The sequence below is a fragment of the Bradysia coprophila genome, assembly GCF_014529535.1.
Source record: "Bradysia coprophila strain Holo2 chromosome IV unlocalized genomic scaffold, BU_Bcop_v1 contig_5, whole genome shotgun sequence".
NCBI lineage: Eukaryota > Metazoa > Arthropoda > Insecta > Diptera > Sciaridae > Bradysia > Bradysia coprophila.
Window position 1 is genome coordinate 3,787,722 of NW_023503374.1, and position 27,736 is coordinate 3,815,457.

The 27,736-nt window shown below is 37.3% G+C and overlaps 3 protein-coding genes across 6 annotated transcripts; 1 reads left to right on the forward strand and 2 right to left on the reverse strand.

The window, feature by feature from the left end:
* Positions 1–1,104: 1,104 nt before the first annotated feature.
* Positions 1,105–2,706, reverse strand: LOC119071777 (protein PFC0760c-like). 2 transcript variants are annotated; one of them, XM_037176833.1, is made up of 5 exons: positions 2,550–2,706; positions 1,665–2,489; positions 1,470–1,610; positions 1,339–1,405; positions 1,105–1,275 (listed from the first exon to the last, which is right to left on the reverse strand). In XM_037176833.1, exons 2-5 carry the CDS (start codon positions 2,399–2,401, stop codon positions 1,270–1,272), a joined length of 951 nt encoding a protein of 316 aa, XP_037032728.1. In that variant the 5' UTR covers positions 2,402–2,489; positions 2,550–2,706; the 3' UTR covers positions 1,105–1,269. The 2 variants fall into 2 exon arrangements, with proteins under 2 accessions (XP_037032728.1, XP_037032729.1); XM_037176834.1 differs by lacking the exon at positions 1,105–1,275 and having other exon boundaries at positions 1,339–1,422; positions 2,550–2,697.
* Positions 2,707–9,197: 6,491 nt separating this feature from the next.
* LOC119071789 (tubulin polyglutamylase complex subunit 2) lies at positions 9,198–10,344 on the forward strand. The gene is made up of 3 exons (XM_037176850.1): positions 9,198–9,571; positions 9,633–9,835; positions 9,895–10,344. Exons 1-3 carry the CDS (start codon positions 9,322–9,324, stop codon positions 10,240–10,242), a joined length of 801 nt encoding a protein of 266 aa, XP_037032745.1. The 5' UTR covers positions 9,198–9,321; the 3' UTR covers positions 10,243–10,344.
* On the reverse strand, positions 10,327–27,632 carry LOC119071716 (anoctamin-4). 3 transcript variants are annotated; one of them, XM_037176714.1, is made up of 17 exons: positions 26,673–27,632; positions 22,640–22,842; positions 18,222–18,552; positions 17,852–18,163; positions 17,052–17,197; positions 16,665–16,764; positions 16,492–16,599; positions 16,225–16,430; positions 15,994–16,160; positions 15,707–15,924; positions 12,115–12,279; positions 11,832–12,039; positions 11,661–11,766; positions 11,452–11,591; positions 10,995–11,391; positions 10,848–10,938; positions 10,327–10,740 (listed from the first exon to the last, which is right to left on the reverse strand). In XM_037176714.1, the coding sequence occupies exons 1-17, from the start codon at positions 26,958–26,960 to the stop codon at positions 10,408–10,410; spliced, it is 3,519 nt and encodes a 1,172-aa protein (XP_037032609.1). In that variant the 5' UTR covers positions 26,961–27,632; the 3' UTR covers positions 10,327–10,407. The 3 variants fall into 3 exon arrangements, with proteins under 3 accessions (XP_037032609.1, XP_037032608.1, XP_037032607.1); XM_037176713.1 differs by having other exon boundaries at positions 17,858–18,163; positions 18,222–18,564; XM_037176712.1 differs by having other exon boundaries at positions 18,222–18,564.
* Between the last annotated feature and the right edge of the window lie 104 nt (positions 27,633–27,736).

Genomic DNA, 27,736 nt, shown 5'->3' on the forward strand with positions numbered 1-27,736 from the left:
CCTCCTTCCATACCTCCACCTTGATACCGTCGTAGTCTGCAAGGTTCTGAAAGAACAGGTGAAGACACTTCCGAGTGTGGTCGTAAAGACAATTTTAATTTAAGTTGCAATTGCTACATCATGACAAAGATCTGGAACCGACTGTATCTCCCTCTTTTTTCCAGGAATTAAATATCCCAGTGAAAATTTTCCGATGAATCCTCACTTCCAATTACATTAATTTTTTCCGTGGTCATTCAAGAAGAATTAGGATACTCAGATTGGTAAAATTTATACTTCTTAAACGAGAATCGAGCGTCCTTCCATTGTCTTTGGTCATTATTATGTACATGTAGCTAAAGGGCGAATAATCCGTTGATTGTCAAACTTCTTATAACACAGAAGGTTTCTTATGAAGAGAATTGAGTCTATTGGGATCAATAGTCGGTCTATTCGATCTGTCAAAGTGACGTTTCAAACGTCAAACACAACGTAATTTCGTTGATTTTTCTTTAATTCTTTTTCACTAACAGAATTAAAGAAAAATCAAAGAAACTGCCTATTATTTTATGTTTGACGTTTAAAACGCCACGTTGACAGATGGAATAGACCGACTTTCGATCCAAACAGAATCAATTATCACCAGGCAGAGACCTTTGCCGATAACTAATACGCTCTGCAGTAGCACAGCACTGTTCCCAGCATGAACACTGAATTGACAAGTGTCAAACTTGGAGGCTTCAGTGATAAAAGCTACCGCTTAGGGTTGTTTGTATTGTATGTTTCAACTCATACAACGAAAACAAGTCATCTATATGTATAACATAAACACAGTGCCTACTGTCATCATCCTCCGAATATTTTCTATTTTCACGTTAGAAGCAGTGCTGTGATCGTAGCCTTTGCATTTTACATGTGAAATTAGATATTAATCAGCAGGGCATGATTCTGCAAACAAATAATATAAGTGGCATTTTGACAGCGTCGAAGCGAAGTTTGTTTGCTAGAGAGAGTATTGTGATGACATTTCACTCTCAAGTTGATAGAGAGAGTATTGCGTTGATTGATTATCATTTAGACAGACAAGCCGATTTTAACATTTTAGAGAAAACATTTAATTGCGAAAAGAAACTAAGATGTTCAAAACAAAAAGCACGGAAATCCTAATGCCTGAGTGTAAAATGTTTTATCAATGTTGACGACCAGAACCTACCAAAGCATCCACACGACAAATAGTCAAATTTAGCCACACAGTTGAATGCAGGAGCTTCAACGAAGTACGGTGAGACATCATTCCTACAACATGAAAACAAACATTTTTCTCCCCCAAAAGCTAATCAGTCAAAATTTTGTACTTGCCTTTTGACTCTGAGAGGCATTCGATAGTCTCCCCACAATTGAGTATTGTGATAATGGTTTTAGGAAACTGCATTCAACGGATCGCTGGTCACAAATTTTACTTTAATAAGCCAAATCAACAAAATACTTACTCGTCGCTCAGTGATTCATTTCCAAACGAATCGTTATCGAGGTTTTCCGATGTTCCATCTTCATTCCCTTTATCATCTTCACAGTCGTCATTTTCATTGCTGCTGTCACTCAAATCAATACAGATCGGTTCGGAATCAGTTCTACGGACAAAAGAAATGAGTCAAGAATGCAACAACATTCGAACAGGAATTTACGCAATCAATTCTACGTCATCGTCTTCCGAATCTCCACTCATGTCACTGCCATTAGCATTGAAATGATCAACGTCTTCCGTTCCGTTCACATCGTTGTCCACAGCATCAGAATGATCGAATTCTTCCGTTTCACTCGTGCATTTGTCGTTAGCAGTGCTAACGTCACTGGAAAATTCACCTTCTGAAGATGTGCTGCCGGTTCTTAGAACAATCTGCAAATCAGTGCCTCTTCCGTTACCCTCAAACCGTCTGCGTTTATTGTATGTTGCTGAAGATTCGGAAGAATCATCATGTTGATTGGAACGATCATGTTTATTTGTACTCGAACTTTCAAGGATCTGAGAGGTATATTCCAAATGTGTTAACTGTGATCGATGTTCCGATTGTACGAGTTCCAAACGTTCTTTCAACATATCGTAATTATTCCCCAATATCCTATTGACCATCCGTAGACTTTCATTGTCGTCCTTCAGACTTTTATTAATGACTTTTAACAGAGAACATTCCAGGCGTAATTGTTCTAATTCCACGTTTGTTAATGATGGTTGTTCAATGAATTTTCTTCGTCTCTTTGCAATGGAACTGTCCAATCGACCGTTTACCCTTTCCACGCTGTCGTTATGACACATTTCCTCATCCGACTGCTGTCTCTTCGACATTTCTTTCCAAGATCTTTTGCCACTCATTTGCAGCCCTTTAGACCGCACATGATGATCGATGATCATATCGTTCTGCATAAAAATTTCTTCGAATCTGTCTCGTTGAACACTTAGCAGCTTAGTGATATCTTTTGTTGCACTTGAGATTTCTTGCTGTGACACGTATCTGTGCAAGGACCACAAAATGAGAATATTTACGAGAAACTAATGTCGGGACAGCAACTACCTTCGTTGCCCGTATCGATGAAAAATAAACTATTTAAAGATCCTCGGAGTATGCAAAACCTTACGGTTTGTATTTGTAAACAGCAAATGAAATTCACATTTTATTGTCAAGTTACACACTACGCCATTTGAAAATTGTATTAGATTTTGTTTAGTACGTAAAACCGTCGAAAAAAAACCTTGAAGGATGAATGTGACGCAAGTCCTTATGTCTTAACGTATAAAATGTCTGATAACTTGTTAAATGAGATTTTTTTTCCTTGAGCTTAGACGCAGAATGCAACACCGCTAGCGAATATCAGACATTTTGTAGGCGATGATAAAAATGTGTTGTTCTGCGTTGTGAGAATGTGTTGTGAAAATGGCTGGACGTGAAAAATTATTGCTCGTCGAATTTGTCTTAGTTTTTCAAGTTGTTTCTTTGTTTTGGTTTGTTTGATTTTAAAGTTGTTTACAATTGTGTCCGACTGTTTTCGCGAGCGATTGTAGTTTTTCCCGAATGAAATTTCGACGGACGGAGACTTAGGCGGTGAAATGGGATAATTACCAATATTGTTTCTAGACAAGTTGCTCAATGGAATTCATGAATTTGAGGGAAATGCCGAGAAATAGAGGCCGAATGCCAATGCGGACACTAATAGGAGGAATATCGAACGGAGCTGTATACAGGTCAAGCCGTGAAATCAGTGAAACTCGATGATGAACGAAGGCTCTGGTCGTGGTGTCAATGTGTTGCAAATCCGGTTTGTCAATGAAAGTAAATTGATAGGTATGGACAAACGTTCAAATTTGTTCTAGCCGGAGCACATACGGAATTGCATGGCGCCACCTCAAACGAACTCATTTCTAGTGCAAATTTACACTAGAAATGAGTTCGTTTGAGGTGGCGCCATGCAAATCCGTATGTGCTCCGACTTGTATGGACTGGCCATACCTACTTATCTACTTTCATTGCGGTTTGTCCCGCGTAAATGATACTGAAATGACACGCTCGGGACACAGTGTAGCACGGTTTGTAGAAAACTCTGACTCCAGTTGAAGCAGATACGGTTTGTATAGGGTAACGGTTTACGGTACGTGCGATGTAACTTGATGAGCGAATGGTTGATGCTTTACAGTTACTATTCTCTGAATGCGTCATATCTCACGGTTTTACTTTATCGTTTCTTGTAATTATCGATAATTATCAAAATATCGAAATTCGATAATTATCAAAATATCGATATTTTGATATTTATCTGAAAATTCATGATAATATACCGATATATCGGAATATATCGATAAATATCGGATTTTCGGACCGAAATATCGATATATCGAATTATCGATATCTTGATAATTATCAAAATATCAATAATTATCGATTATCGATATTTTTTTGATAATTTTCGATAAAAAAAAGTCGATAATTACAATTTGTTTGCAATTTGTTGTTGTCTAGAGTTTCTTCTTTCCGTGATGTTGCGCGCTTCGAGTTTCGGCCTGTTGTTGGTTTTTATTGTTGTCGACGTATGTCAAAGTCAAAGTTATGGTTCGTTAGCCTTCAGTTTTTCTCTAACGTTTCTTGAAGGGAACGTTTGCCTCGCTTGTAGAAACTGTTCTCTCCGTAAAGTTAAAGGGCTTAGCAGCCTCTGAGTTTGAGCGTTTCTTGCACGTTCCCTAAGAGGAGCGTTGAGAGGAGCATTCCCGTTGCGCGGTGTCTGTCGGAACGGCGATTCGAGTTTTTCTCGGACGTTTGTTGATGGGAGCATTCTCGTTTCTTTGACTAGCGATAGTGTAAACGGTTTTATGTAATAATTTGGCTGTGTTACCTTCTGCTAAAGATATGTATATCTGATCTTAATGTTATCTCTCTCGTTTCACGCGCTAATGGCTTATTATGGAGAACGCTTTTTTGAATGATACGAAAATCAAAAGAATGATTACGCACCAACGCTTGAAAATGGTCGAAATAACAATGAATCTGAATGAATGGTTTGTATGACGTGTGGTTTGGTAAGTCTCCTGCTACAGGTAATTTTCTTCACGATACCAATTCTATACAAAAATATTTCCGAGCAATGAAAGAGCTCAGCTCAGTGGTTGAGTTAGTTACCTTGGTTCATCCTTGGTATATAAGTCAAAGTAATGCAAGTAGTGGCCCCACCACTGACAAAGTTCATCGTACACAAAGTGCCGGAGGCAGAGTGCGAATGTGAATGAGTGTGCTCGACGAGAGGAAGCGCACAATTGTTCTCTGGTGTACAATGAACCGAGTCTAGGAGAGAGAAAAGGGAGGATTAGGACTTGATTTTCATTCATGATCATTCAAGTCAAAGTCCTCACGTTCAAATAATCTCATGGATGAGCCCACAGGGGCAAGCTTGTTATTGCGAAAGTCAAGTCAAGTCAAGTCAAGATTATAAAAATGTGTTGTTCACGATCGTTGAATGATGTTTAGAAAAAAAAGAAGAAATGTAATAGAGTTTTCCCATATTTTAGTACATTCTGTCATAAAATTACTGCTGTCACGGCTGTCACTGCGCTTATTTTCATGTGAACCAACTTCACTGCTGTGACATTTCATAGGAATGAATCAATGTGAAGTTGTTTCACAAAAAAATAGTCCAGTATAACTGAAGTACTATAACAAAATGTGGCGCCTCTACAGGCCAACCGACTAGGCGAATATCGAGTGATATCTATGTCGGAAATTAAACTTTGCTAGGATATCTATACCCGTCATTGAAATTCTAGTAACGTGTCACTCTGCCAAAAAAGAGTATTTTTCCGTATATGATTGGCTGTCAAAGAGTAAACATCTCCGCCAAAAAAGTGTATATTTCAGTCGATGATTTGCTGTCAAAGAGTAAACATCTTTGCCAAAACACTTACATGCTTTAGTCGATGATTGGCTGTCAAGTAGTAAACATCTCTGCCAAAACAAGGACCTACTTTGTACGGCTGCATAGATCTCCTCCAAGTGCAGGTGCAAAGTCCAGTTTATTGTCAAACGTCATCCACAGAGCCATAACCTTAACGCTTTTCCATACATTTTGTCAACAACATTGTTTGGTTATGTACTAATTTTAATGTTGTTTGTTAGTAATCTTTCTTGACCAACATCCTTGGTCCAAAAACAGCAATAATAGTGTAGAATAGGTAAGGTTCTGAAAGAAACCTTGCTACAACTCACAGGGTTTATGTAAAAGCAGGGCCTTTTATAAGAGTTTCGCACTGGGGGGGATTTCGATTTGGGGGCCCCAATTTTATCCGTGAAGGGGCCCTATATTTTTATTGTGAAGGGCCTTCTTTGAAAAATTAGACAAGTTTCAAATTTGAGAACTTTAGTGACTAGGGTACTGTCAGGTGCCGCTTAATGTTGCATGTATATTGTGTGTTTTAGCTGCAGAACATACTATGATTTCACAATATTTTCAATATTTTCTATATTAATTCCTGGAACACTAAGGATGGATCATCTATCCGAAAAAGCTTTATTAAGTTTCCATAGGAGGACATGGACAACTCAGTCAAACTTTCGCGATTTAATGGCGTTTTCAAAAGAGTTATTGTCAGTTCTTGGGCCCTTACTTGTTTTTTGGCAGTTATTTTACGAGTTACAGGGAGAGAAAAGTGTAATTCGTCATGTTTTCTGTTTTGCCATTTGTTTTGGTTTGTAAATTTATTTAACAAATGAAAATCTAGATTTTTTATTTTATTCATCCTTGTTTTGTTAAAAATTAAAATCTTCACTTGTTCAACGAACTTTTCTTGGAATCAATCACAAACCACAAAACTTTCAAATGAGAAAATATGCTGAATTTCACCTTTGCCTCCCTGTAAGTAGATCCAACGCAATCTTATTTTTACTAGTTACTGGGAGGAGGGTGATCAGAAATCCGAATGGGCATTTATGAGTAGAAACTTAGTTACGTTTCTAACGCTAAATATTTTGGTACTTGACATTTTTATATAACTAATAGAACTTTCCGTCTGGAATCTAATACCATACTTTTTCGAAATAAAAAATCTACTAAGGAATTGATAATTGATAATGAGTTAGTGGAACCGGATTTTCTTTGTTTCAAAGTTTTGTTCTTGGAACATTTTGACGGAAACCAGCAGGGATCATTGGTACTGTGAAGATCAAACACTTCTTAATGAATCGCAAATTAGTTTACGCTTACAGAGTAGCTTTTTAGAGAAATCAGAGTTGTGCTATTTGATCCGTGAGTTGCTTTGTCCAATTAACCACACAAGCAACTTCCGTTCAGCTTTTTGGGTTCGCAACGAAAAAATAGAATTGTCAAATTTTCCTAATAATTCCAATAATCCTCGACTTTTTGGGCTTCCGTTAAAATGCTAAAAGAACAATGAACATAAAGTCACCATTTCAGCGACAAATCGATTAACTTTTCTTAGTTCTATTATTCCGATTCTATTTTAAAAATCTTCTATGGTCGAGTAGCCAGACTTTAGGTTACTCAATAGACCTTAGATTGGAAACTATCCAATTTTCATAAGCTTTTCCTTTCCTCATTAAAATTTTAGTTACCTTTTTATTTACATTTTGTGAATCTAAACTCTTTAACCATCGAATTCTTAAGGACGAACTGAAGAAGCCACAACAATCACTTAACATACGGACGAAAGTTTTATTGTGATACTTCGCAGTTGACTAATAATGAGCTGCCGCGCAGCGATTTTTTTAAAGAATAAAAGTGGGGGGGATTCAGGTGGGCCTGGGGGGGATTTTTTTACGCGCTTGTTCCTTATAAAAGGCCATGTGTAAAAGTCTTCATTTTTGTAGTAATTCCAAGGTTCTGCAAGAACAGGTTAAGACACCCCCGAAGGCAACTTTGTAAAAAGCACTCATTACAAATTGTGTAAAAATTCAACTTGAACAAAATAATTTATATTTTTTTATTTTTGTTAAGTCGATGTAGTCATATCAATTTTCATAAACGTAGACGGCGTTTACAGAGAAATATTGGTGTCACCGCCTTATTGATTAACTCAGAGGTGCAGACATGTCTTAACCTGTTCTTTCAGAGCCTTGAGTAATTCGACAAAATGAGTGCAATGATACGGTTTATTGGTCGTACCGTCGTAGTCTCCAAGGTTCTGAAAGAACAGGTTAAGTGTAAAGTAACAATTTTTTCTCCATCTTTTTTCCGGAAATTAAATTTCCCACTTAATTGCAATCAACAATTTCCAGTGAATCCTTACTTCCAATTGAATTAAATTTTCCCATCAAGATCACCCAAGAAGGATGAAAATAGTCAGGCTGGTAAAATTTACATTTCAGCGTCCTTCCATTGTCTTTTGTGATTTGTCTATATTATGTACAGCTACACGTAGGCCAACTGATTAGAGCACGGCAGAGTAAAATAAACCAGGCAGTAGCGGTTCATTTTCGAAACGTCAAATAAGGGACCTAATACACTGTATGAAAATGAACACTGACATAAATTGAAAAATTTTGTTCGCAAAAAAAATTGGACTACTAGATTATTCAGGTCCCTTGTCAAATCAGCGCTCCTGCCTGGTTAACTTTACTCTGTCGTGATTAGAGTGGTAAAAACACACCGTAGCACAGCACTGCTACTAGCATGAACACTGATTTGTCAAATGTCAAGCTTGGAGGCATCAATTACAATAGAAACTGTAATTTCATCAGCCTCAGAATATTTTCTATGTTCATGCTAGAAGCAGTGCTGTCACCGTGGCTTTTGCATTTTACATGTAAAATTAGAAATTAGTCAACAGGACCTGATTCTACAAATAAAGAAATAAAGTGGCATTCTGACAACGTCAAAACGATGTTTGTTTGCTAGCGAGAGTATTGTGATGACACTTTATAATATTCGCCTCCAGATAATGAACATTACCAGCTAAGATCTGGTGCATAGCTTAACTAATGTGGCGAATCTCGTCGATCAACACCCTATTAGAGAGAGTATTGCGTTAATTGATTATCATTTGACAGACATGTAGATTTTAACATCTTAGAGAAAACATTTAATTGCGAAAGTAAACTGTACCTTCGTCTCCAATACCGCAATAATTCGCACTTACGGTGAATTTTCATATGGTTTTGACTAATTTCTTGTTTTGTAGAAGCCATATTTACGTGAGATTATTTACTTCGGCTTCGCCTCGAATCAACAAAAATCACACGTAAAAACTCGACTTTTCCACTCCCTGCCCTGTTCAAACTATTAAATGCTTTAGCGATGAATTTGAGAGAAACTTAAATTTTTTCTTGCCATGCCAACCCCTGCTCGCTCACGTTACAACAAGCGAAATTGTTTAAAATCGATCCACGCCATATTACACCAATGACTATTACATGCTTTAGGCGTCTCGAAAAAGTGCTTGAAATAGTACATTTCGTACCTAGGACGAAATTTTTAGCTTGTGAGAAGTTTCCAGACAGAGCCGAAGGCGAGGTCTGGAATCGAATACGCTAAAAAAGACTTTTAGCCCGTGGTATGAATAGTATTTTTCATATTGGACGGAGAAAAAGTGCGACGAAGCCGCACTTTTCGGGTCCTAGGTATGAAAATGCTGTTTTCGACGCTGTATAATGTAAATTCCATCTAGTTGTGAGACTGTCTCAAAAATATGCCATAATATAAGGGGCGGCATATTAATTCTTGCAAACCAAAACGATTGTAGTGCACGTATGTGCACAAAACGTTAAACAAATTCGGTTCGCGTTATATGATTTTCGAATCTTGGCAACACTAAATTTATTGATCAAACATTTGGATTCTTGTTCGTTTCAAATGAGTGCCGTACTCGTACCAAAGTCATCACCGGAGGACGCTTTCTATGAAAATTTAACACTAAATCTGAAGAAAGTACTGAACAACATTCCGAGAATAACAAATGTTACACTGGAGAAGAGACAACCATGTGAACGAGCCACTGTTGCTACGTGGGAACAACGGCACAATGTTTACTTACCGGATGATATGAAACGTTTCTACTTATCGACGGATGGATTTTTGTTGCATTGGTCGTACCAGTATTCACGTAAATTCAATTCAATTTTCAACCCACTTCCATTGTAACCGATAGCCATTCATCAAATTAGCTGAAGATACCAGGCGAGTGGGATTTTTATCGATTCCACATCTGTTGCAAATAAATTTATTACGAGAAAATGTCGAACCAACGGTGACTTCTTCACCGCCTGCACCGTATCTGAAGCATGGACAAGACGTTTCTGCAAGTCAACCGAATTTGAATCTTCGATCGAAGATTTTCGAACTGAGCAATATTTGCGATACCGCTAAGGTAAGTGATGTCAGTCCCTCTATTGCAACACACAGACGATAACTGTTCAAACGGTGCAGATTTGCATAATTTACGAGACGCCGGAGACAGCAAACCCGAAAATTTTCCTCCTGGAAACCCTGTCTCACAAATGGCATTTTCTGGCCGACAGTTTCACCGAATACCAACGCATGTCGATAGCTCATTTGGGACTGCCGTACTGGGAATTATGCTTTTCAACTTGCGGACTACCGTCCTGGGCCGAGCAATTGTATCTGCTATTAGCACCACACCTTCTGGAAAAAAATGAACCTCGTCGGAGTCGAACATTGCTAGCCAGTCATGAACAGCCACCGTACAATCAACTTGATCCGTCAATATTTCGATTAAAGCCGAAATGTGTTCGACCGAATCAAAAACCGAAATGATTCGCCGAACGTGAACCGTTTGCACTGAGAATCAATTCGGGGACGCCCCGACGACTAAACTACAGCAAAAATTAAAAGCCCAAATCATCGGTGAAAATCAAAGTTTTTTGCCTGTTTTATTTCCAACTTAAAATAGAATTTGCAAATTGAAAATCGAATCACGTTCTATGTCACCTCCCACACAGTTGATTCTATCGATCGTTTTGGCTTGGTGGCAATTTCTACGTGTGCATCGAGCCCATCGCTGATACGACTCAAACGCCTGGCCCAACTACCTTGAACACCTCTAATAGCTGCCTGGCCACCGCGACTAGTATTGTTCTGCTCGCGCAATAGTTGCAACAACTCATTGTATTCGTTCTCCTGCGACTTTTTCAGACCGTGCTGGTATTTGGCTTCCTTGGCCAACAGTTGTTCTCGTTGAATTTGCGTTTTCAATTCGACTGGTATGTCCGGTATGATAAATTGCATGATGCCAGTTAAGACGAATACAACGTGCTGTGGAAGAGAAGACTGTTCAAGATTACCGCGACTCACAAGATACTTTGTGAAACAATCAATGGGTTGATGGGATGGGAAAGGATAGTTATGTGACTCTGACTCACTTCAAAAACTACCACAAATGCCAGTCTTGCAGCAAACACATGCCAGTAGTGTGGACTGAGACCGTAAGGATCCGCATCTGTCGGACCATTTCTAAAATGAAATTAGTTTTCATTGCCATCGTATGTCATCGACACTCTTCAAGGTACCTATATCCCCGATATTGACATTTTTCCGGATCCTTCTCGCTGACGCTAGCCCCCCATTCGGACTTGTAGTCAGACGTATTGAACTCCGATAATGAATGGTCAATGTAGCCGATCAACGTATGATCGGGCGAATACACATACTTGTACACCATTCTCGGTATATAATCGCTAGTGTACGCAATGACGAATGCATTCGACACAACAGCAATATAAGTAATGATACGCAGAATGCCGAACCATGCTCCAATGTCTTCGACCCTTTCAGCTAACGGTCGTCTAGCCTGTGTCACCATTTTGAATGCATCCAAACGGATTTCGGCAATATTGTTCAGCAGTGCAAAAAGTGGGGCTAACGGGAATGCAGCAACGAACAAGGTGACGAAACCGTACTGCAAAACTGAGAAAAACAATCAGACTCTCACTTCGCAGAATGTTTTCGTTTCGATCAGCCACATACCCATTTCTAAATATTCATCAAAGAGTGCCAGCCGACCAGGATCTTGGAGATGGTAATCCTGTTCCCATGACATGTGCAGATGCGTCTCGTCTTTAGTTTCCTTTTTGTGCTTCCTTTGTCGCCACCAGTTGTAGAAGACACTGTTGGTCGAATGAATGGGATGAAAAAGTGTTCGGAACATTCGGCTCATCAACACCGCGAATACTTACGGAAACAGGTACTCCATGAAATTATTCCACACTTGCTTACCAATCATAATAATTGCTAATTGAATACAAAGTTCACTCAAACATCCAGCTGGGTCGCATATGTCGCCTACGGAAGCCGAACAAAAATCTCATGAAAATCCTTTATCAAAATCTGAACGCCGAACATTTTACCCTTCAATCTGTAAAAATCACTTTTCCTCGCCACAACATCGCCGGGATAGTCGTAAAATCGACCCTTGAAGAAGGCAATGTAAATGAGCGAACTGTAAAAGTTCATGAATTCGAAAAAGAAAATTTTGAACGTGTACGAATCCTCGTACTCCGTATGAGTTCTGGGATTCTCGTAATTTGTTAGACGAATGGCAATTCTGTGGTATATCTGCAATGGGGGGAAAAGTGTTGAAAAAAAACCGTAACCCGGTTCAGTGGTGCGATCGAAAACGACACGACTTACCCTAGTCAATATCATAATTATAATCAAATTTATTGTGGCGGCAGTCATTGTGGTGAACAATTTCGCATGCGTTCTAACAAAGGAATTTCCACCTCCATAGATTACAGACACCACCGATATTCGATAGATAATCGTTCCCAATACTGCGCCCAGAACGATGCAGATCTGAAAACGATATATGGTTACAATTTCAGAGGGATGCCGTCAATTATCAAAATCGGCAAAAGTATGGCCATAATAACGATGAAATCATTTCCGCACGTTAATAAGAGGAAGTGACGCAAGTCTAATACCAAAAAAAATTCTGGACTAATTTTGAGTAATTTACACCAACTTTTTGACTTCCCCCTTTGGCTCCAACGACCCCCAAACTTGGATATATGGGTTCAACGAGCTATCATACGTCAAAGAGGATTTTGAATTGGCTGAGATATTGCATTTTAAAAAAGCCGAATCGTATGAAAACAAGCAAAATTTATATTTTCAGATAATTGAAATCGCCCACGTTAGTTAGTTAGTTACTGAGTGTGTTAGTTAGTTTCCTATGGAAAAGTGGATCCAGCAACTACTGAACGTTTCTATAGATTTTCCTGAAATTTTGGCTATAGGCAACGCACTTCAAGCAAACGTGATCATAGTGGTCAGTTGCAGAAAGTACTCTATTTTACATGAAAATATTTTTCCAGTTGTTTGACACACTGTCAAGTTTCAGTACCCTATTTAGAGTACCACTCAGGCCTGAAGTGCGTTGCTATAGGTTAATAATGGCCCAAAAATGAGAAAGTAATTTTCAAAAAATAAATACAGCCCATACCTTGGGAGCTAGGGCTCCTCAAAGTCTTCATACAAATGCCATATAAAAGCCAATTTGTATGTGTGTATGTTGTATATTTTGGTGCATGATATGATATGCGGTGAAACTTCCACTAGATTGGTTCCTAAAATTTGGGATGACGGATGACGGCATTTGGGTTATTTTGGACATGAGTGAGGTGCTCCAATGTTGGTTCCTAAATTTTAGGATGACACTTCATTCCTAACTTCCATCGGATTTTTCGATGGATTTGACGGATTCTGCGCATGCACGCAAAAGTTTTATAGGCAAAAAATTGACCCAAAATTTTTTTTTAAATCGGAGTCTGATTGTTCCCTAATCGCCTTGGCGATATGACTCTTAGGGTTTTTTGACTGATAAGTTACATACGGTTACATACGATTCACCTGTTATCGACAACGACGACAAAAATAATGACAAGCCCTTGGTAACATGGTCCTTTATATGGTAAAATGCATGTTAAAACAATTGAAGTACAAGATTTGAAATCAACAGATTAAACATAGCTAACGCCGACCCGTACGAACACCTATTCGTGTCAAAAGCCTTTAATGTGAAACTCTTCATTTCTCTTACTTCATTTTCTTCTCTGTTGAAAAGCTATTCGCGCTTTAAAATCACTTGCATTATCCACTCTTTGCCTTGCTATCATCGACAAATAAATTGCCGGAGGCAATATAGACAGCCCCGTACGAAGTCAAATTTCATAAATTCCTATTTAAACAGCTATATACCGCTATATTTACCTATATTTCACCATAAATAAACATTCCACAACATTCCACATATATTGCTCAATATAGCTGTATATAGATATATAGAGAAGTCCACATATGGGATTCCTAAAACCCCCCACACATATCCAATTACTTCTCTGTTAACAGAAACTCTCTAAGTATCATTTTTCCCAAGATATTTCAATTTTACTAAAATCCAATATGGCCGCCGGCAGCCATTTTGTTATGAGACCGGAAATAATACTGACGCTTCGCATTTATTAATACCTTTCAAACAAAAAAATCATGAAATTCGGTCAAAATTTACTCGAGATATTGACAAAATACTCCACGTTCACTGTACTGCCGAGTAGCCTGATAAGAGCTCACTCCAAGAGACCTAGCTCACGCTCAGGTGAACCTAATTTCATTTCCTTTTTTTTCCCTGATTGGTACGGTCAATATCTATCTAATAAAGCTAAAACAGACGAAATATGTTCAAATGTGGCCGACCTACAAGCAAAAACTGCTTGCCGCCCTGTGCCTGTTTCACACCAAGGGGTCTAACTCACGAGTCTGTCATCCGATTTCCATAAACTTTTTTTTTGTCGATCGGTATTGTAAATACCTTTTATTTGACGTATCACTTACAAGTGTAGTGCTTAAATGCCTGGACCCATCTGCGAACTTAGCCTGTCTTTTACCAAACGGGGAAAAAAAGACGGACGGACAGACGGACTTTTTTTTCACTGATTTGGCATCTCTAGACAACCACAATAGGTTTCCCCTTACTCAGGGAGTCCATTTCAACGTGTTACAAACGTATGCGTAAACCTATAGAGGTATTCTTTTGAAAAGCCGCCTACCAAAACCGGACCCATTTCGCCTATAAAATTCTGTTATGTCGGCAATCACCAGCACTGCAAATGGGGTATCAATGGAAAGCTTAGACAATGTATGCTACGACTAGCATGTTAGGTTCCCATTAAGCATTAGTACCAGCCCAGACCTGTCTAAAGTTCACACAGATTTTGAAAATTTTTCTTTCAGATTTTTGCAAACATATATCAATGAATTAAATTAAACTAGGCATGACCCGAAACTACTTGAACTCAGCTTTCCAACGAGCCCACTCTCGCCCGGGACGATCGTTTATAACGGCCAAAAAATTCGGATAAAAATCACCATTTTACCAACTTCGGAGATGTTCAACCAGCAACCAGGTGTGGCTAGAGACCGTGTGAGGCCTGTTTTGTGGTCTACTGGCAAAGACCTTTCAAACCATGTATATATCAATCCCAGGCGAAATGGGTCCGATTTTGGTAGGCGGCTTTTCAAAAGAATCCCTCATAAGACCCTAGTACTTCGTACGGGTCTAAAAATACTTTCATTGATAGATTGGATTGGATGGGAAGGGGGTTAGCCCAGCACCTAAGCCTCTAGTGGGCCTGTTGTACTATAAAGCACAAGCTATCATTGATAGAAGTAGCAGACTCGATAATAATACTGACCATTTGCTTGCCGTCTGTAACAGGTTAAATTTGTCACTTCTAGTCATTAAATCTTTTACTTCATTTATTTGGGTATAATGAGATACGTGCTAAAGACCATTGCATATGTTTGTCGTCGTTGACGAATGATGATAACCTTAGAGCAAAAATGGTCTCTGATTCCCGGTCTGTAATTTCTATCGGTTTTTTTCTGAAGGCAGATGCTTTCAGACATCATATTATGGGTACAACGAATGTATGGAATTATAAATCAGTACGTAGCTTAAGCTGAAAGCAAGCGAGCAATTTTCAGTTGATGGTATCGACAATTTTGCTGAGTTTTCCATTGTTTATCCTGTGGTGAATATCGAATGGAAAACCCAGTATAATTGTCGATCCCATCAATTCAAAATTTTCACCCTTATGAATCATAAATCATCTTAAAATGTCATCGATACCGGCTTATAGAATCTACAATACGATGGTGTTGCACTGTTGTAGATCGATTTGTGCCCAAACCTGATTTTATGACATGACCAAACCTGACTCACCATAAAAAGAACTGCACTGCCAGTTCCCACGTATCGTACAGCTTTCGTCCAAGTTGGCATATACGGTTCCCTTTCACGAGTCACAGGATTCGTTCGAAATGTTTTCACAGACGTTTCGAATTCTGGCCTATTCTCCTCGTCACTTTCAATGTTTTGTAGATCCCATTCCCATTTAATCACAGATTGTTTACGTTTCCACAGTTCCAGGAACGTTGTGGCTAAATTGTTGTTAGAAATGAGTTTTTTTTTGTGTTCAGCTGCTGAAGGTTTTAAGGCTAAAACGTTACCCCAAAATGACATAAAAATTGCAAAAAATACTGTTGATGGATTGTCGAATAAGTATGTGATTCTAGAGAAGAGGCATGATTCGTTTAGTTGCTGATAGCTGCAAGCTTTGTCGCATAGAGGACATAATACTATCGCACCGGTTTTATATGTGTCACAGATCTCTTTGCTGGAAGAATCGATAAAATGTAAACTTTGGAAGAGTGTAAACAAAAACCAAAAAGATTGATTACCTTGGCTGATTATCCGACGAATTCATTGACAATACACCGTACATGAAACAAAGAAATCCAACTACCGAAGGATAAATTAACATGTTCGTGTAAAACCCCAGCCAGCAGAAGTACAAGGCTATTTTATCGCCGAAATATTTTCGAATCAGGCAAAGTGGCTGCCTTTTGTACCATTTACTCGGTCTAGCCCATTCCAGGTATAGCTTCTGCAGTAAATGGGAACAAAATTACATTTCGATTTCCGTGCTAATTCACCATTACCCATACTCTTCGATCGAAGACGGTACCGGAAGAATGGGGAACATCGTATCTACCTTCATGCAACGGAAAGCATGCAGTAAACGCATTATCATTCAGTAGCCGACGGATGCCGCTCTGTAAAACAGGGAAGGATATTGTAAAACAAAAGGATTTTGCGTGGATTTTCCGTAATGTTTTACCCTTTCTGTGTCATCAAATTTTGTTCTAAGCAAAATTTGCCAAACGATTAAACTTCTCTGGGCGCTTGTGTACGATGTACAACGATCTTTAACTACAAACCTAACGGGAAAAAGGAAGGGTAATTTTAATGGTTATGTTCGTATATTTCACCTTCGTCTGCAGAAGGACCGAAAATCGACACAAAAAGTTTGTGCTTGAGTGTGCCAGTTTCTTCTTTTTTTATGTGTTTGACTTTACGTCCAACTTCCGGTGTGCAATTTTCTAACCATGCATCGTACATTACACTGTAATGATTACAGTACAAAAACAAATTTTTTGTGTCCAAATTTCTTAAAATCTGTACCGGGCCGTGGACTTAATAAAAACAATTTAAGAAAAATCCTTACTGTTCTTCTGGGTTCCCATCAGCAGTAGACGCGTAAAATGAGTGCTCGTAATCGATTAGTCCTGTGTCATAATCGATTAAACGTTGAAACTTATGTAACCATCGACGCCAGTAACTTAATTTAAGAACATTGTCCTTTTCATCGTCCTAAGTGGAAAATGGGAAATGATTAAATTCGGCCAAATTTCTAATTTATTTAAAATAAAAGAAAAAATGTTTGCAAAGATTTGACGAGCAAATAGTAAAAGGTATAGCGGAGTTAGTCATTGTGAAGTTATATGTTCGTGATCGGATCTTTACAAGGGAAGATAGCTGCAATGATGAGTCATCATGGTTAGACATTGATGTGTGTTAGAAAATCTATTTCAGCTTGAATATTAGTTGGAACAGTTAAAGCCGACCGCAAATACTTAAAAACAGGAAAATGGATCATGGCCACATCTGTTATCGACAACGTCGACAAAAATAAGCGATGAACCCTACCAGGTGCTCTCATATATGATTGAATGAATGTTAAAACATTTGAAGTAGTAGATTTTGCATCAAATACATGAAAATTGTTAAATAAAGTAGTAACAGACTTGACAATTTTATGCTGGTGATATCTTTGCCGGGTAAAGGGTTGAAGAAGATGTTTGTGCTGTAAAAGTATGGCAGATTTTTTATTTCAACAAAAATGGAGGACAAACAAGCAAAGACCAATCTTTTTTGTACTTCTTTTTTAAAGACATCTTTGCTACATACTAAGTAAATGAAATTAAAAGCAAACAACACTGCCACTAGTGCAATTAAACATTTTACCCATGCCTTAACACTTATTGTGATGAAACGCTTCACCGGCAGCTTCAAATTCAACACTTCCGAGTAACGCGTCTCGGTTTTCCATGGCATATGCACTTTCACAAAAAATGTCTTTTCGTCGTACGTCTGTGATTTATCTTCCAGTTCCAGTTCCAGACCTTCCTTGACCAAATTATCTAAGAAAATTTTGCGAACTTCTCTCTTCTTTGACTCCTGCTCGGTCATGACACCTTCGTTTTCCTCTTCATAACTCAATACCATGTCGATTTTTCGGCGTCCATCTCGAAACATTAACGATTCCGGATCGACACCCTGGTATGAAATATGAATTTTAGTGGAAATTGCACGACAGTGTCCTCAGATATCTAACCTCTTTATCTTGCTTGCTAGTTCTTCGAATATCCACATCCAAATCGCTGGTACTAGTCCTTTGGCTGCTAAATTTTTCAGCATAGTTACTTAACATATTGTTTGTACAATGATTGGTGCTATTGCTATTGTTTTGTGTTACAGATGAATCTTTTACAGGTGTTGTTGGCTTCATTCTGTCGATGGACAGTCGTCTTTCCGATATTTCATTGACTATAGTGGTTGACTGATTTGATAAATTGTCTGAATTCCTTTTTTCACTTAACTGCGAATCGTCTGGTTCCATCGGAGTTCCGGGTATATTTTCAGTTATCTTCGGGCCAAACGCTTCGCTACAATCAAGACTGCATTGTTAAAAAGAAATTTCTTAGTGATTCAATCAGCGAACAAGTTGTGTGTTGTATTATACTAAAATATAATTGGTATTTTCAGTCTGTATAAGTAGATGCGTAAAGTAAGGCACATTCGAACGATGTTTAATTTTATTTTGACTCCCTATTTATGCATATCCTTGAGCAATACGAATTTTTATTTCGCTAAGTAACTGAATGGTCAAATGGTGGTTTCTTAGGATTCTTGGGATTTCACTGTCATTATGAATATTTGATTTTTGTAAATTTCGAAAAGGAGTGTGTAGCGAAAAGCCACCACTACTCATCAAATCAATCACAGTTTGTGTCTTCTGAGGGGTTTTTCTGTTGTAATTTTTCAGAAAAAAAAATCACTGAAAGTCGTCTCAGGCCCTAGGTGACTGAAAACCTATTTTATAGACTCAAGAGCCAATATTTTGGGGTGCCAAGATAAGTCCGTAAGGACAAATGTGGAAAAAGTGTAATTATGTACGGACACGAGGTTATCGCACAAAATACACCGCTCCTAGCATGGACACTTAATTGACAAGTTGCCTTTGTGATAAGATTAGCTTAGGATTGTTTGTATTGTATGTTTCAACGAAAACGAGCAATACCCTCTCTAGCAACCAAACCTTATTTTGACAAATATGACACTGACTTTTTCTCGTAATAGAGTTTCCGTGCCGCGCTCTTTTTTAAAGCAATATTAACGTCACACGAAAAAGACAAACTTTAAACTTTATTTCATTTTTGCACACCAAAATAACGGAACAACACACCAAAAAACACGTCACAATCACAAATTATTCATTTTCGAACGCCGAAATGGTTAATCAAGACGTAATATTTTCAACACAAAAAATGCAATCGCTGCTCATACTTCATTTAATTTATTTTTAAAAGTGTAAAATTTTCTATGACTGAATACACTGTAAAGTTTTACCACCTTAATTTTCCTAGTTTGGTTGCTGGAGAGGGTATTGAAACGAGTCATCTTTCTGTACAAAAGAAACACAGTGCCTACTGTGATTTCATCAGCCTCCGAATTTTTTCTATGTTATGCTAGAAGTCGTGCTGTGACATTACACATACAAGTCTATTTAGAAAAATATTTGTAAAGCTCTCCGATTAGGGTGACCGTTGTCACCTGAAAGTACACGACAGTTCAATTAATTTTAGAAAGACAATTAGTCCTGACCCGAGCCTGGTTTCGTTTGAAGCTGGCAGTAAAGGATTCAGGATACTAGAAATGTTTGTACAACCTGTCAGGTTAGAATTTTGAAAATTGGTTCGAATTCGATGTACGGAATTATCATAAATGAAAACTTGTGCCTAATTTGGAAGTTGCTCTGGTTTGTAATTGTTCCAACATATTTCGTTTAACATTTGAAAATCTAGATTCTTATTTTCAGACGTTTTGTTAGATATGCGACTTCCAACAAAATACTAAAACAAAGAATCTAGATTTCCATTTGTTAGACAATGTGTGGGTGCAATTACAAAACCACAACAAATAATCGCTCCCAAATCAGAAATATGTCGGATTTCACTTCTCTGCGATTGTAACATTCATGAATATGTCTGCCACTTTTCAATTTTTGCTAATAATGAAAGTACTTCACAATTTTCCTTTAATGTATACTTAAAAAGTAAAGACGTAATTCCCAGAGTTCAGAGTCTACGTCACTTTCATCGTGTTTGATTACTTTCAGGCCCTGTCTGCATATTTTTTACGAACTTACGATGGCTAATGTAGTCTCATGTAGAAAAATTAACATAAATTTCTAATGACGGAGTATAGTACCTAACTTAGATGACTAGGGATAAAAAGATGAAAAGTAGAGTTTTCGTGTGAATTTTGTTGCGAAGCCGAGTTCAATAAACACACGAAAACGAGACTTTTCATTTTTATCCCGAGTTAGGCAAAGGGATTCTTTTGAAAAACAACCGACCGAAATCGGACGCATTTGGCATTTCCTAGTGGAATTTTTTTATATGTGTCCAGAAAGGTATTCGATTCTAGAAGCCAAAACCACTTTCAAAAAAATTGTTCTTCGAAGCTTGTGTGGCTAGTTTGAGGTGATTAAAAACCGAAAACATGCACTTTTCTTACAGAAATTTCTCCAGTTACACAAACCGTTCAGGTACATGTGGGATGTCATTAGAAAGGTAATTACATGTACTTCCGGCAAATATTACTCATTGGGTTTACAATTCATCCACACTGAGATCTGTGCAGTTGAAGTTTTCAACCGAAGTAGACTAAAAGCTTGCACTTTTCTTACAGAAATTTCTCAAGGTACACGAAACGTACATGGTCGTGTGGGGTGTCATTAGAAAGGTAATTTTATGTTATTTGAGGGTAAGTGCATAAGTAAGTTTGGAGAGGGATTCTTTTGAATTTCGACTTACCGAAATCAGCGCTATTTTTTCCTGGACTTTTTTTTTATATATTCCTAGACCCCAAAACCAGTCTACGATATTTTTTATCTTCCATACTTGGCTGGTTGTAAGCTGTCAGAAGTCGAAAAATGTGGTTTCATAGTCCGAATTTCATTTCCATAAGGTGGTGAGGACACGGGTGTGTATTTCATTGGAAAGCTGAGGTCAAGTACTCCCGAGGCAAATATTAACTTCAAAAAATTTGAGGATAAACGGCCGAAAATATGACCTCCGGAAAATTTCTCAGAATCGATTAAACCTCTGTGAACTTTAACGAGGGCTGTGACCTTAGTTACTGATCCAATTTTTTTGATTAAATTATTATTTATTGTGAATGTAAAGGACCTCAGCTTTACAGCTACTGCTACACACATAGCTATTAGTTTGGCACGTGACTACTTAACATATAAATGCTGTGTGTTCCACCCCGCCAAACTAATACCTATGTGTATAGCTATGTGTCCTTTACATTCACAATAATTAATAATTTAATAAAAAAAATTGAATTAGTGAGGTCACAGCCCTCATCAAAGTTCACAGAGGTTCCATCGATTCTGAGAAATTTTTCGGAGGTCATATTTTCGGCCGTTTATCCTCAAATTTTTTGGAGTTAATATTTGCCCCGGGAGTACTCGACCTCAGCTTTCCAATGAACCAATCAACGTCCGTTTCCTAGCCACCTTATGGAAATGAAATTTGGATCACGAAACCCCATTTTTCGTTTGGCCGCTTACAACCAACAAGAATGGAAGATCAAAAATATCTGAGACAATTTTTGGGGCCTAGGCACCAAGGCCTAGGCATCTAGACATATATAAAAAAGTCCAGGAAAAAATAGCGCTGATTTCGGTAAGTCGAAATTCAAAAGAATCCCTCTAAGCATTTTACTGAAGACATTTACCAAAGTATTTGCAAGAAAATGCTTATCAAATTTCAATTCGAATTTGTCCTGCACTCGAAACTTAAAGTGTATTCCGTAAAAAAAATTTAAAACATTGAAAAGTGTGTTATGATGAAAAGCACGAACAATATTTTATTCACGAACCTATAAATCAATAGATCGCTAAATATAGATTGGTTAATTCGTTTGAGAATTTCAAAAAAAAAAAAAAAACTGTAGAAAGAACTAAAGCCATCACACGCACACACCTTTCGAAAAACCACAACATTATTTTCATTAACAACAACTCCGAACGATGTATAACTAAAAATTAAAATTTCATTTAACTGTTGGTTGTTCCTCTCCCTATTACTAATATTGTAATTATGGAATCGATTCAAATAAATCAAAATGCTTTCAGATACATTGAATCGAACAATAATAGTTTTGAGGTCAAAATGATTATTTACCAACATACGACAAATCTAGAGTCAGATTAAAATCGATATACTTGGAAACCAATACGCCCGACCGATATTATGCTCCGTATTACATAAACAAACTAAAAAAAAATGAATAATCCGAATAAATACAACTACACTAAGCCAGAACGATAATTAAGCCAAACTTTATTAAATATTGACATCAACGACCTGGAAACGTTATAAACGTTGACTTGTGACCCCTTATCCACTAAATAGTACATCCTTTAATGACTTTACCAGTCCTTCGGTATAACATTACCTTTTATCGTAGAATGTTTCATTGACTACACCATTTTGCGTTTCCATCCATATATCCATTTGATTTTGTGATAAAAGGGGACTCTCAATAATGTCGTCTTCCTCATTCAATGATGATCCCATTGGTACGATCTTTACATCAGGATTACTATTTACACGTACGTGGTCAGAGTTGTGTCGTAGATGCGGGTCGCTGTGACGAACCTATGTTTATTTGTCGATGTTTTCGTTTTTGGAAAAGGATAATCAGTTAGAATTATCGCATATTGAAAGAATTAACTAAAATTATTGATTTCAAAGCACTGCATTTATCGACATTTCAATGATTCTATACATTATGGTGATGTTGTCGTTATATGCATATTTGAGGTAGAAAATCATAAATTCAATTGTAGGTAATGGATGTTTGTATGTGCGACCTTGAACTATAATATATTACGTGAAACGTTCAGTTGTTATGCGTTGGGTAGACGGATTGTTCGTTCATTTAAAATTAATTATTTAGATGCGAAAGTATGAGTATAGGAGAGCAGCCTTCTGATAAACTTTTTTTTTGTTGTTTGTTAAATAAACTGTCCACCACAATATATATATGAAATATCAATAACGCAGATGCTATAGTTCACAATGCTTTCATAATAAATTAAATGGTGCACACAGGCGGCTCTCAAGAATATTTGTGGTTTTAAGAAATAGAAAGTTTTCTATTGAAAAATCGCACGTGATATCAAAAATTAAAGTCATGTAAGCAACAAGTTTCGTGTGAAGGTATTTTATCGTCGTAAACATGAGACTATTGTTTCGGACGAACGACGAAATCTAGCTTTGTGGGACATTAATCTGGGATAAAAGATTTTGCACTTTTTTTTGAAGATAGAACTTTTTGAGATGAATGCAAATCGCGACCAATTCAAAATCTTAGACATTTTTGAAATACTAGAATCGAATTTGATTTGAAATAAAATTTGTTTGATGTGAATGGAGGTTTAAATACACACATAGAAGAAAGAACATACACATCATGTGTTACACCAACGCTTCAAAATTGGATTTGAAGTAAGAATGTCCACGGTAGTTCAATTGGTCTGATGCTCTGACCCGGCAAGTTGAAGGCTGTGAGTTCGATCCTTACCCGTGCACATCAAAAAAAATTTATTTCAAACCCAATTCGATTTTAGTTTTTTTTTTAAATGTCTAAAAATAACTTTGTTCGGCTGTCAGGATGCAACAGAGATAATGCAAAGGAAAAAGGAACACTCGAAAGAACATGAACAAAATGCGAAAAAAAACTTTCATTTTTATCAACCATTAACGTTTCCTATTTCCGACTGTTATGAAAAATAAAATTCTTAAAACTCTCATTAGAGACAATTCGTTCATTTGGCAGTACAGTTCCTGTACTCAGTAACATATTGAGAGTCAATAACGTCAAAATTGTGAAATTTGTTCACTGTACTGTTAACCGACGGCACTTTTTGTTTGGAGGCATACAAAAGGTCGTTTGCGTGTCAGACGACTTCCTCAAACCCTAATCCTTGTCCGAATGTGAGTGCTTTCTTACAGTTAGTATTTAAAGTCGAAAATGACTAGTAGTGTAGTTAATAAGGACCATTTATACGAGAACGTTTACACTCGTATAAAAGCTGGGCTACCTCTTTAAAATTTAACTTTTCTCATTGTAAAGTAGGTAAAATTATCAGTAGGTAACTTAATGATAATTTTACCTGCTTTGCAATGAGAAAAATAAACTTTTAGAGAGGTAGCCCAGCTTTTATACGAGTGTAAACGTTCTCTTATAAATGGTCCTTATCAACTGCACTATAGAATTTCTAGGAGAAAGGAGAAATGTTCGGAATAAGTAATTTTACTGGACCTCTGAAGTGAAAGCATTTCAGCCACCAGTTTTCGTGTATTCAGAATTTATACATGGCATTACGTTGCTGTATTGAAACAGCTGGTCACACATTTACAACAAACAACATTTTAGCTTAACCCAACATTAGGATCAACACACATCGTCGTTAAGACTTTTGAGAGCCTAAGAGTGAAGCATGATAGGCCCAATAAATATGGCCTCCATGTTTGTAAATAACTAATTTATTCAAAGCTCCACAATGAAACTAATCAACGGATATTCATCTGCTATCGTCAACGATGAAATGAATAAGCCATGAGCTCTATGATACATTACAAAAATATTGGAGTGATAGATTCAGCGTCGAATGCCAGACACTTTACGAAGTAACAGATTTTATGACTTTGTTGCGAAACGCTTACCGTGTCTAAAATATCACAAGAAATCAGTTTTGTATTTCAGAAGTTCTTTACTTTTATAAATTCATCAGCACTTTCCAAACTTTTTGTAGAGATGAAAAATAGAGTTTTCATGTGAATTTTGGCTTTGCATTCGATCAACAAAATTCACACGAAAACTCTACTTTTCATCTTTTTATCCCGAGTTATGTAACGGATTTTACATGCTTAGGTCGTCAAAAGGAGTTCTTGAAACATGAAAACTACGGTTTCCGAAGCATGTAGCATGTATAATAGTACATTTCGTACTTAGGACTAAAAGTGTTTTTAGTGTGTGAGAAGCTGATTTCGCTAGCCGTTAGAAGAAATTTACCACAAAAATATGTGGAAATCAGCTTTAACCGACTCCGGATACACGTAATTAATGTAAGAATTGCTTCAAATAAATTAAACCACTGTTTTATGAAGAGTGGATAACAATTCCACTCATCCTAAAGGAACGGGAACTTGAAGATCGATAATAAATTGAAAATTTCGTCGTAGAGAGACCTTGCTGCCAACAAGATGTCGTAACAGATACTTGTTGTGAGGCTGGTATGGCAATTGTGGTATCGTTGTAAAGCTTAGACTGCAGGCTGATCAGGCATTATTGTTTTGTTGCAAGATGCGTCTACCTGTGTATTACAGAGGAGTCCAAGTTTCGCCAAGTATGATGAAAATAATTTTTTTCAAATATTGTACAATTCAGACAAATTTTGTAAAATTCATTCTCGGCATTTAATAGAGCATGGAATCCTCCACCAATATTGCCATTCAAAGAGTTTCAAACTCTCTTCATCTTAGACATATCACGATTTAAAAATGTCGGAATTTCGACTTTAGTTGGCTGTGGCGAGGGCTGTGGCTACGTGGTCAGGTTGTCGAGGGAGGCCATTTTAACACGAATTAGCTTAAAACTAGTCCCTCTATCCGTTACGACAACAATCTGTATTCAAATTGACTCGTCGGTGCCGCACTGCCATGAGTGATGGTTCTCCAAAACGGCTTTATGGATTTGCGATCTGAATGTGGTTCCTTATAGTACTCGAGTCCCTCAATAAGAACATGAAAAAAAAATCAGATAGAGGCACATCTCTCTGAAACACAATTTTCATTCACGACTTAAAACCAACGCACTCCAAAACAGGCAGTAAAACAGATTTAAAAAAAGTGGCGTACTCGACGCAGCAGTCAGATTGTTTTTAGAAAAATTAAGTTTTTATGTTGGTAGTGGTATTATACTAGCGGGGACTAAAATAAGAGGCTTTTTGACCGGTAAAAAATCTGCTCTTTGCCTGTTCTTGGAGTGCGTTGCTTATACTAATGTACCGAATACCTTGTTATAACCGCAAAGGTCAGAAAGAATCGAAACCGTCTCGACGCAATAACACAGACCGAATGTCTATTTACCGACGCATTTAAAGCTTCATAATATAGTTCAATATTGGCGTAATAAATTATTCAATGTGGGATTACGATCTGAATGAATTACTGGCTTTTCCACATAGACGTTTCGGTGTACGCTCCACAGTTTTAAAATGAATAATTCAAATAATGGTATCCTTGTTAAGAGTGGTGCTCATCGAAAAGCAAACAATTTTGATTTACCTGTAGCCGGTATTTGTTATTCAATGGAAAATTTCGATAGCAGAAACCATACAAGCACTTATTCGAGCGCTTTCAAGCTCAAACTTTCAATGGTTTAATATATCGTAATCCAATTTCGATATGAATTCACTTACGTTTCTGTATTTATTGGCTGAAAATCCGGAATCTTGGCTAAATTTCCGCTGCGACTTGGACGGACTACTTTGCACTGTCCTCTTCCCATTTTGATCATAAATATTTTGCTGATCGATCACAGTATATTGCGGCAATATCACATGCAATGAGTTATTATTGACCGGTGTCAATGATTTTTTGGTACTACTACTTTTATTACCGGTACTTTGACTGTGTGCACTGGAATTATTATTATCAACAATTGGTTTTCCACTATTTTCTGTGTTTGCATTCATAATTTTCTTCATAACTTCAATTAAATTGATTTTCTATTTTATATTCTCCCCACTTAGCAAATGCATGTTTTGTTGTAATGCTGACACACAAGGGTAACACCGGGGTGACATTAATGATCCATATATCTTCTTTAATAATTACAATGTTATACATTCGTTATTGAGTGTTGTGTTTTGTGTAGAGGGTCGATCAGGACATGAACAATCAACAAATTAAATAAGGAAAAAACAACTTAATGGAACACAAAATTATTTTTGTTTCATTAATTCCACGTACAATATGTGTTTGTGCACACTGTAGGTAGGTGAATATGGAAGTAATATCCTAACTTTTACCCATACGAAAATGAAAAAAAAACCGTTCAATTCTTTCTTCCTTTCATAAACAACAATCGAACTGAAACTCGTATTTCTTATGACATTTTGGCATTTTGATATCAATAATCGACACTACAGTTTAACGTCTTTCATGTACAACTATTTACAACCCACAAATGAACATACATCGGGCGAATGCACAATTTTATTTACTAAAAACCATGTCAGTGGATACAAATTTGAGAGTAAATATTTATAACAAAAATAAAAATCCTTTCGACAGTAGTTGCACTAAGCGTACTAGGACTATTTCAGTCGCTTTCCGTTTCACTGAGCCGCCTAACCTCCGTAACGGTTAACTATGAATTGAACGCTTTTGTTGAAAGGATATGACGGTCAACTATCGTTGGTTTAAAAAAAAACGAAAGGAATATCGTAGAGCAAGTAGTTTATATTCCACACAACAATAA